Here is a 10,995-nt window from a genome sequence, read left to right on the forward strand (position 1 = left end):
AGGAGGGGCCCCCTGAGTAATGATGTCTTCATTGACCCCAATAGTTTCCATGCAGTGCAAGAAAGGAAAAGTAATATTTCTAGTAGCAATTATTACTTAATATTTTAAATGCTATGTGTTTCAATATAAATATATGAATGGGGAACTTCTGAATGTAGCTGAAATGGAGCCATCTCTCTTTATTAGAAATTGCCTTAAACCAAACAAGGAGAACAAGAATCATAAAAGTAATCTCCACCCGCAACCACCAAAAGGAAAACATCTTAAATTCCTTCAATTTAAAAAATAAAGAATACAAAATCCTTCCTACAGAAAGAGAGAAAGCAATCACAGATGTTGGGAAAACTCAGAGAGAAGATGTCTTCAATGCACATCTCAGAAAATCCAGTGAAGAACACTCTCAAACAGACAAATCAAAACTAAACAATGTGGGAAACACAGAACAGTACACAAAGCTAACCCTGAGGTCTTCCTGTTGCCAGGCACCTCTGACTCATGCAAATCCTACTACATGAATGTGAAGAACACGTCCTCAGGTGCATAACCAAGAATCAAAGAATCAATCTTTGCAACAGTCACAAGTGGGTGTGTGGGCTATAGGCAGAGCCTATTTGCCCTGAAGTTTCAAGACACAGGGAAGGCAGGGTTGAGCAAGGAATCAGAGGCAATGCCTATTGGCAGCTTGTTGTTGGAGAAGCAAAGAAAACTGAGACTGAACTGTGAGCCGCTCTGCAGACATCTTCCTTGGCTTGGATGAATTAAAATTAAAGGAACTATTTACACAGCCTGTGTCCTACTGAGAATTCCTGTTATTCTGGTTGCGGCCTGGCCTCTCCTCCCATAAGACTGTCTGTAAAGGCAGGTCCAAAAGGATCTCAAATCATTCAGAGATGAGCCCTTGTTAGGAAGGAACCATTCCGGGACCCACAAAGGACACTTTACATGAAAGCAAACAAATAAACAAGCAAACAAAAAACACAAGGAAAAGGAAAAGCAAGAGGCACTTAGAAAACATTCAGTAGGAAGAAGTCACGGTTAAATATTTCCTAAGAGGCAATGAAACATACGTAATGAAATAATAAAGCCAAGGGGCAACAGAGTGAGAAATAGAAGATTAAAATATTAGCTGGTAAACTGCAGATAATTCGTGGAGAAAAAATAAAGCCACTATAGAAATGAAGGCCAGGCTGAAAACAGCCCAAGACCTTGCTGAAGCACAACAATGGATCACAGGTAAAGTGAAGCAAACAAACCATAGGAAATAGCAGTCAGAGAATGCTGCATGAGAACTGAGAGAGAACAGAGCTATGGGAGACAAAGTACATATACCATGAGCATAATTGCAAAAGAGTATATCTATATATCTCATAGATATGTGTATATTCAGTATATATTCTCACATGCTTCACATATGCCCTAGGAGAAGCACAGAAACATTCAGTGAGGTGACTACAAGGATACACAGGGAACGGTAACACCTTTACCTGTCTTACTATATAGGACTGGGGAATGGCCTTGAGCGTGTAATTCATGTATTACTTATTTAATATTTTAAAATGAATAAGTCGATGTGTAAATATCAATATTATGTATATAAATAGGCATTCTGACATTTATATCTGTAATGTTTAAAGAGATAGCATATTAAGCTTCTAGTTGGAACTGTCAGTTCATAGCATACAAGAAAGACTTGAGACCACTTTAGGAAGAGGACATGATTATGCAAATTAACACTGCCATGTTGGACTACTGAAAAACAAATAAAACCGTTTCTCTCTTTTTTTCTTTTCACAAATAAACTGCAAGTGGAAAGATGGAGGCAGATTTAATGACCTGCAATATTATAAAAATATAATACGCTAAATATATCACTCAAACACAAGATTTATGGAACTTATTAGAATCCTGATTTGGAAAAGCAAGACACAAAATATAAATAACAAAAACAGACTTTTCCAAGATTGAATAAATACTTCTGGATGTTAACGAACATCTAAGTATTTAAGATATAGAAAAGATATGTGTAAAAGAACAACTCACTTACAGATAAATATTGAATTGTATTCTAAAGGTAAAACAAGATATTTGGGGACTGCTTTTCAGTATATTAGAGTTGATAGGGATTTGTATTAGAGTGTACAAGAAATAAGAAAAAGGCAATGGCACCCCACTCCAGTACTCTTGCCTGGAAAATCCTATGGACAGAGGAGCCTGGTAGGCTGCAGTCCATGCGGTTGCTAAGAGTCGAACACGACTGAGCGACTTCACTTTGACTTTTCACTTTCATGCATTGGAGAAGGAAATGGCAACCCACTCCAGTGTTCTTACCTGGAGAATCCCAGGGATGGGGGAGCCTGGTGGGCTGCCGTCTATGGGGTTGCACGGAGTTGGACACGACTGAAGTGACTTAGCAGTACAGGAAATAAAACTGACCATGAGAAATTAATTTTTATAAAATCCAGTGATAGGCATACAGAGACCCATTTATATTGCAAATCTACGTACCTACCTGTGGAAAATTTTGAGGAAACCAAAAAAGTCATGTTTAATTTCTGTAATTCATGACAAACATAATAATTACTGTTATAGGAAAAGCTAGGCTATTTTGCTCTCCAGGATTCCTGGCTGGTGGGTGGAACACCAGGGCAGATGAGCCTCAGTACATTTCACACACGAGCATAACATGGAGAACCTTTGTGTAAGTTGCTGACTAACTCCCAGCTCAGTGAGTTGAGACTAGTCTTACTGTACTCAGAGCCGTCAAAGCTGGAAGGCAGAAGTTTTCCCTGACTAAAGGAAACCAAAAATGCAATCTTCACATTTCATAACTTTTCTAATAAACCAGATGTGAGGTCACTCTTTGTGAAGCCTGGCCCTTCCCAACCTGCAGGCTCACCTTCCAGGACTGAGCCCAGCCCATTTTCTCCATATATAAGCTGCTGCCGAAGCTCCACTTACAGACCTGCTCCTCTCAGCCCTGCACTGCACCCCTCGCTCCTTCCTCAGTCTCTGCTTCTTCCGGAACCATGTCTTGCAAATCCACTGTGAAGACCCAAAGCATCCGCCGCAGGGGCTTCAGTGCCGGCTCAGCCAGAGTCCCTGGGGTGTGCCGCTCTGGCTTCAGCAGCGTGTCCCTGTCCCGCTCCAGGGGCAGTGGCGGCCTCGCCGGAGTGTGTGGAGGAGCTGGCTTTGGCAGCCGCAGCCTCTATGGCCTAGGGGGCTCCAAGAGGATCTCCATCGCAGGGGGCAGCTGTGTCATCGGTGGTGGCTATGGCGGCAGAATTGGAGTTGGCTATGGCTTCGGAGGTGGAGCCGGGAGTGGAATTGGTTTTGGTGCTGGGGCTGGTAGTGGCTTTGGGCTCGGTGGTGGAGCTGGCTTTGGAGGTGGCTATGGGGGCTATGGCTTCCCTGTGATCCCCCCTGGAGGCATCCAAGAGGTCACCGTCAACCAGAGTCTCCTGACTCCCCTCAACCTGCAAATCGACCCCGCCATCCAGCGGGTGAGGACTGAGGAGCGGGAGCAGATCAAGACCCTCAACAACAAGTTTGCCTCCTTCATCGACAAGGTGAGCTGGGAGCGTCTGCCCCCAATGGGGATTACAGAGAGCCCAAGAGAGCCAACTGAGAGACCTGTTCTACTGGAGGGGAGACTCGGGGGAGGGGGGGTGGGACTCAGGCGAGCTCTCCACTGGGATGCAGGACAGGCTACATGTGGACCCCAGGCTATGACGGTGATGGAAATCATTTATAACTACTCATCCCTCACATGGCCCCATTCCTGTCAAGGAAATAGTCACAGTTCTTGATAATCCTGAAGGAAAGAACAGAAAATTAGAGAATGCAATGAGATGGCTTGATCTTCTGGATGGTCTAAGAAAGTTAAAAGGGTATTGCAGTGGAAACTCCATTTGAGTCATAGATGGATGATGGATGGAGGAAAGAAAGCAAAAAACTAAAGGGAATTTGAGGAAAAACAACTCAAATATATATCCATAGAAATAGTCACCTAAGAACCAGAAAATGAGCATTAAGGGACTTTGTATCAGCCAGATTCGGGCACTATATGGGAAACACGGTTAAACCTAATCATTAATAGAATTGGAATCTAATCATTAGATTATAAACATCTGATATCGTTTAACTGAGGCGTGTGCTTTGTAAAAGGTCTGCACAATATGAGAAAAATGCGATGATAAAGTACATTTGTGCTTGTTCTTGTCAAGAGGAAGACAGGAAGGGTGAGGGAGGGAACATCTGACAGCTCCCTGGGGAAACTTGGCCATGAGACCCTGTGTGGTGTGAAGCCAAAGAGTCAGGGGAGCAGAACTGTCAGCCTCTGTACAGGGTCTGGAGCAGCCCATCACCACCAGGACCACCAGAGCGGCCTGGGGACGTGTCAACTCACAGATCACCATCTTGTCTTCCTGCAGGTCCGATTCCTGGAGCAGCAGAACAAGGTCCTGGACACCAAGTGGACCCTGCTGCAGGAGCAGGGCACCAAGACCGTGAGGCAGAACCTGGAGCCTTTGTTCGAGCAGTACATCAACAACCTCAGGAGACAGCTGGATAGTATCCTTGGGGAGAGAGGCCGCCTGGACTCGGAGCTCAGGGGCATGCAGGACACGGTGGAGGACTTCAAGAACAAGTGAGTTACAGGAGAGAAAACACCTTAGATTCCTGATGCCCACACTTCAGTCTGTTAGATGACCAGGTCCAAATGAGGGCATGGTTCTTAGGAAAACATGTCAATAGACATGACAGTACAGTTGTTACTAAACACAAACCCTGAAGAACAAAAGAGCCATAAAAGTTGAATGGGAAGAGTAATGGAGTAAAGAAATTGGAAACCACAAATTACAACCTTTAGGCTTATTGGCAAAAGTCTCATTTGTATGTATCCATTGTGGGAAGCAGAGATCCCAGGCTGCTTTTTCTTGTATCATCTTCACCCCGACTCAATTGGACTGTATTCCTTTGAATTCCAGATATGAAGATGAAATCAACAAACGCACAGCAGCAGAGAATGAGTTTGTGAAACTGAAGAAGGTGAGACTGAGTCAGATCAGGGGTTCACGCTCCTTTCCTGAAGGAGAGGGTTCTGAGAAAAGAATCACTGAGGACGCTAAAACAGGAGCAGACTGCACAGGAGGGCTCATCTGATCCCAGGCTGTTTGCTTCTTCCCCAGGATGTGGATAGTGCCTACATGAACAAGGTTGAACTACAAGCCAAGGTAGACGCTCTCACAGATGAGATCAACTTCCTAAGAACCTTCTATGATGCTGTAAGTATCTCTCCACATTCTGTTTCATTGCCTTTAAAGAGATTTGTGAAGAGTGGAATATCTTTGGTGTAGGGGCCTCTCTAAACATCATGAGCAAAGATGGTCAGATGATCTCTTGTTCTGCAGGAACTGGCTCAGATGCAAAGCTACATCTCAGACACTTCTGTGGTCCTCTCCATGGACAACAATCGCAACCTGGACCTGGACAGCATCATCGCTGAAGTCAAAGCCCAGTATGAGGAGATCGCTCAGAGGAGCCGGGCTGAGGCTGAGTCGTGGTACCAGTCCAAGGTGAGTGGGGAGGCGGCAGCTGATGAGGAATCCCTGTGCCCCTTCTGTGAACATCAATGAGGCTGTAGACTTTAGTGGGGAAACTACAACTAAGAAGTGGGGGCCTCTCAGGGCAGACCTTTTGGGTAATTATGCCCAAGTCTCGTAGGTCGAAGAACCCAAGCTAGGATGAAAGCTAAAGTAGATCAAGGTGAGTGACCTTTGCTTTAGCTTTATTTCAGCGTTGACTCTCAGCAATAGTACAGAACATTGCTTGTCCTGAAGAGAACCAGTCAGTCAGTGGTCTTACCAAGGATGGTGTGTGATGGGTGAAGAGCACCAATGACCTAGTAACACCAGTTTTCTTTAAATGTCTTATGGAAAAACATTAGATTCCTTTTTGAAAGACTAGATTAGTGTCTCTGAAGCTAATGGAGCTCATTTTGTCTCCCTCTGGTTTACAGTACGAGGAGCTGCGGGTGACGGCTGGCAGACACGGGGATGACTTGCGCAACACCAAGCAGGAGATCTCTGAGATCAACCGCGTGATCCAGAGGCTGAGATCTGAGATTGACCACGTCAAGAAGCAGGTACAGTGGGGACCATGGAAGAGAAAAGCATCCTTTCCTTCCTAGACCATCAGGTGTCATCAAACATCATATGGGTAGTTATAGGGCACTGAGGAAAAAGCAGAGAGAGGAGGACATGTCATGGTTGAGCTTTCCTAGGTTAGAGAGATGAAGCCCAACTCAAGAGCAGGAAACAAACTCAGGATAGGATGAATCTCAGCTGGTCAGTGGTTCATACAGACAGTCTCGAGGCATTGAAATGAGATTCCATAAGGAGAATGATTGAGTTGGGGATGCAAGACACAAGTTGGCAAAGAAAAGCTCAGGCTAGAAAGCACAGGGGAAGAATGCTGCAAGTATGCTCATACTCAACGTGAAAAAGAATCTGAGAAAAGACACAGGACAAACGAGCGTTGTTCAAAAAAAATCTGTGAAGTGAAAGGAAGGTGAGGTCTCAAGAGTTTGAGATAAAATCGTCTTTCAGGGAGGATGTTTGTGGTTTTGTATAAGCTGTTGTACATCCATGTGAACTTATCCAAAGTGTCAACATTCAAAACTAGGCAGTAGGTCTATTTCTTCCCATGTCCCCTGGTCTTCAGTCTGCTGTGGTATCTTCCAGCCCCATCATCTTTAGGATGGTTAACAGAGAAGGGAATAGATTTTCTTAAAGGACTCCAAGACTAGTTAAGATTAGCAGCACTGAGGAAAACTGGACAAAACGAATCAAACCTCCATTTCCATGAGGTCTGGGCTCTAGAGCTCTTCCTCACTGGGAAAGTAGAACTACGTTTCCTCTCCTCTGGAGTCCAGATTCAGGCTCCCCTGCTCTCCTCCCCTATAGTGTGCCAGCCTGCAATCCGCCATTGCCGACGCCGAGCAGCGTGGGGAGCTGGCCCTCAACGACGCCAGAAACAAGCTGGCTGACCTGGAGGACGCCCTGCAGAAGGCCAAGCAGGACATGGCCCGGCTGCTGAAGGAGTACCAGGAGCTCATGAATGTCAAGCTGGCCCTGGACGTGGAGATTGCCACCTACAGGAAGCTGCTGGAAGGCGAGGAGTGCAGGTAAGTAACTCACACAGCCTCCACAACCATCTGGCTCCGTCTCCAAGAAGTCCTGCCAATGAGCCCAGGTGGAAGGCACTCTAGTGGTGGTCATAGTGCTACTCCCAGAAGAGCACTGAGAAGGCGGCTCCTGGGGACTCTCCTCACACGGAGGTTTCCCATGCGGGGCCAGCTGTGGCTCCGGGACTCATCGTGGCTGTGTCTTCTCTCTCCTAGGCTGAGCGGGGAAGGCGGTGGACAAGTCAACATCTGTAAGTACCTTCACGTGCCCCCATCCCTTGCCCTGGTGTCCCTCTGACTGGACTCTGTGTGGCAGAGTGAGCTCACCATCCTGCCCTGACCTTGTCCCTTTGCTTTCACAGCCGTGGTACAGTCGACCGTTTCCAGTGGCTATGGTGGTGCCAGCGGTCTCGGCAGTGGCTTAGGCATAGGCGGAGGAAGTGGCTGCTCCTACAGCATTGGAGGTGGCTTCAGTTCTGGCAGTGGCAGAGCCATAGGGGGTGGCTTCGGCTCCTGTGGGGGCAGCAGTTCCTCCATCAAATACACCACCTCCTCCTGCTCCAGCAGGAAGAGCTACAGGCACTGAAGTCCTGTCATGGGCTCAAGCTCCCACAATGTCTCAGGCTCCCTCTATTGCTTTGCTCTCTCCTTCAGTTGCTTTATTTTTCCTGCTTTCTTTTCTTACTTCATGAATTAAAACTGAAGTTGCTGAGTGTCCTCATCTCCTCTCTCCCAAAACCTGTTGCAACTGTGCTTCCATTGTTAACCATTGGACAGTCACTACTTGGGTTCAAGTCCAGACAGGGTAATCCCACTTACTTTCTACTGGCCCAGGAGATCCCATCTCAGAGATGTTGTGTTCCTCCCTTGCAGTGATTGTGAAAGCACAAGTGACTAGTTCTATGATGTAGAGGATTTGTATCCCTGTGTTTCTTCCTCTTCTCTTTGCTCACTTGTATTGCTAAATAAAGCAGATTTATCATATAATGTGTGGTTTCACATAGCCTTTCTTTGTCACCAATGGTTCTTGAGGTTTTCATGTGACAAATGAAGCATACTTCTCAGGCATGAAGCACACTCCCCACCCCCATGTGCCTCGCTCGCTTCCTGTAGAGAACTTCAACAAACAGCAGCTTGGGATACTGATAATCAGCTTTCTCTCACTGATACAATTTAATCCCAATGTTTGGCAAGTGTAATGGGAGGACTCTGGTCCAGCATCACGTATACTCTGCCTTTTATTGTTGGGGCCAAGTGTAATCAATTAGTTTCTCCTCCTAAGACCACTCAACCCACACTCAAGGGGTCAAGTCTTAATGTTCATTACAGGAATCATGTTTCTGATCCATCAGAGCAGAACATTTAGCAATTAAATAGGATGTTTTTGATTTTTACTTAGAGTTGACTTCCTGACCAACAAACTTGCCTGAGAAAGTATATCAAATATAATTAAAGTGTATATACTTTTGAACCAAAATTCTATTTCTGTGTATGTATCCTGAAGAAATAGTACAAACACAGGAAGAAGTATATACATGGATGTGAATTCCAACCATCTTTCCAGCATGGGAAAACTGAAAGGGGGGGAGTTGGTCACATTCAGCAGAAAACTCAGATGCTGGTTTCTCAAAGTGTGAAGGCAAAATAAGAATGGTAATTTCCACCTTCTCACACCCTAACACTTTCTAGGAGATGGACGAACCTGAGTCTTTCATCTATCCAGTGTGCTCTGGCTGCTGTGACTTCTCTGAATGGGGATAATTTAAATTCAGGATATCGTGCAAGGCTCCTCATTCATTGGCGCTGTCTTTTGGCCATACCAGTCCCTATTTCCTCATGAGTGACCATTATCTCCTTTACCCCTAGGCTCTTACATCGTGAGAGAAAGTTTCTTGGTTTCAATAACATGGAGAGGGTGCCTCTGGATCCTCTTATCAGTATACTGCTTTGTTCACCTATAACCATTCCCCCAGCGAGGTGGGCAGCCTCTCACATTGGTACCTTCTCACTCTCCCCAGCACTTCCCCAACAGCAGGTATGTGATGACTGGGTTCCAAAATCCATGCCCGCTTAGTGTCTGTAATATTATGTACTTATGAGAAGTAATGGAAAGAAAATACTGACTAGGAAAAACACATAGAATACAACAATGAATAATAAGCAGATTGCAAAATAATATGTAAACATGGATTTTTTATCTAATGAAAATCTTAAGGTGCAGGTGTTGATAGCAAAATAGCAGACTAGAAAGCACCAAACTCTACTTTTGCTAAAGAAACATTGAGAAAAAAACCAGAAGCTGTCTGAACATTGTAGGAGCTCTGGAAAACACTCAAAATTTGTAGTAGCCAAGCAAATGCCCTCTCAAGAAAATCCATCTTCCATATTACATCAAAATGTCATGACAATATTCCTAGCACTTTCCCTCCCCTATATGCAGTGCAGTTGTGGTCTTGAGCAGACAGCAACCTTGTTTGTAAACTATTTTTCCAATCCCCCTCCCACACTCCAATCGCCCCTCAAACCCATTTGTTCCTCTTGGTCACCCTCCACCCCCCAGCACATGCATCTGGAATCAAAGATGCAGATGCAGACTATTTGCAAATTATCATGCAAGTCTCTTCAAACACATCTGGGGGGCATTCCTGAAGAAATGTTGCAAGGCTCTCATCTTCATTTCCCATAAATTCGGACGCAGGCAAGAGAAGTAGCAGGAACACTCAGTAAAAACTACAGGGCAAACTACAAACAAATTGACATGTGGGGCAAAATACTACGGGAGAAGACACACAATAGACCCTCTGACCATCCAAGGTCCAGAGGTTAAGCTACAGTGAGACTCTTTGGGAAATGAGGACATTCAAAGGCAGCTGTGTATAGGAGAACATTTAGAAAACTGTGCCTAGGTCCAGACAAAACACATGTTCAGAAATGTCTTGAGAAGTCTTAAGCATTCACCTGGGACTGCTCTCTAGGTTCAGAGCAAGCCCTGTTATGTGGTGAAGGAGTGTCCCATCACAGGGAGAGGTGGTTGTTCTCAGTCCACTGTTTTGGCTTTTTTTTATTGTTGTTGTTTTTCAGCTCCTAGTATACAAAAACATCTTCATCAAAAACAGTAGCTGAACACAAGCTATAGGAGCAGCATGCCAGGCGTGGTTGACTCATTTAACACTACTAGTCAATGTGAAGCATAGGTCCTCAGGCACAAATCCAAGAATCTCTTGTTTGCAAAAGTCATGGGGTGCATGCATGACCTGAGGCAGGACCCTGTTAGTCATGAACTTTCTAGAAACTGGGAAGTAGAATTGGATAACAAACCAGAGACATTTGTTTGCCTATTGGCAGCATTTTGTTAAACAAGAGGGAAAAAAGCAGAGGCTGTGAATTGTAAGTTATTCTGCAATGATTCATTGGGCAAGGCTTTTTTAATTTTTAATTTTAATTTATTTATCTTAATTGGAGGCTAATTACTTTACAATATTGTATTGGTTTTGCCATACATCAACATGAATCTACCACGGGTATACACGTGTTCCCCATCCTGAACCCCCCTCCCACCTCCCTACCCATACCATCCCTCTGGGTCATCCCAGTGCACCAGCCCCAAGCATCCTGTATCCTGCATTGAACCTGGCCTGGCAATTCATTTCTTATATGATATTTTACATGTTTCAATGCCATTCTCTCAAATCATCCTACCCTCTCCCTCTCCCACAGAGTCCAAAAGACTGTTCTATACATCTGTGTCTCTTTTGCTGTCTCGCAAACAGGGTTATCATTACCATCTTTCTAAATTCCATATATATGTGTTA

The 10,995-nt window shown here is 44.9% G+C and overlaps 1 protein-coding gene across 1 annotated transcript; it reads left to right on the forward strand.

The window, feature by feature from the left end:
- The first annotated feature begins 3,026 nt into the window (after positions 1 to 3,026).
- On the forward strand, positions 3,027 to 7,769 carry LOC138077863 (keratin, type II cytoskeletal 6A-like). Its single transcript, XM_068970191.1, has 9 exons — positions 3,027 to 3,566; positions 4,431 to 4,645; positions 4,986 to 5,046; positions 5,187 to 5,282; positions 5,409 to 5,573; positions 6,017 to 6,142; positions 6,963 to 7,183; positions 7,400 to 7,434; positions 7,546 to 7,769. Exons 1-9 carry the CDS (start codon positions 3,027 to 3,029, stop codon positions 7,767 to 7,769), a joined length of 1,683 nt encoding a protein of 560 aa, XP_068826292.1.
- The last annotated feature ends 3,226 nt before the right edge of the window (positions 7,770 to 10,995 follow it).

The sequence above is a fragment of the Capricornis sumatraensis genome, chromosome 4, assembly GCF_032405125.1.
Source record: "Capricornis sumatraensis isolate serow.1 chromosome 4, serow.2, whole genome shotgun sequence".
Taxonomy (NCBI): Eukaryota; Metazoa; Chordata; class Mammalia; order Artiodactyla; family Bovidae; genus Capricornis; species Capricornis sumatraensis.

What these genes read in the sequence shown, in the direction of transcription:
- LOC138077863 (XM_068970191.1), top strand. Translation starts at nt 3,027, where the DNA reads ATGTCTTGCAAATCCACTGTGAAGACCCAAAGCATCCGCCGCAGGGGC. An exon ending in TAAGAACCTTCTATGATGCT is followed by an intron (nt 5,283 to 5,408) that starts GTAAGTATCTCT and finishes CTTGTTCTGCAG; the next exon opens with GAACTGGCTCAGATGCAAAG. An exon ending in AGTCGTGGTACCAGTCCAAG is followed by an intron (nt 5,574 to 6,016) that starts GTGAGTGGGGAG and finishes TCTGGTTTACAG; the next exon opens with TACGAGGAGCTGCGGGTGAC.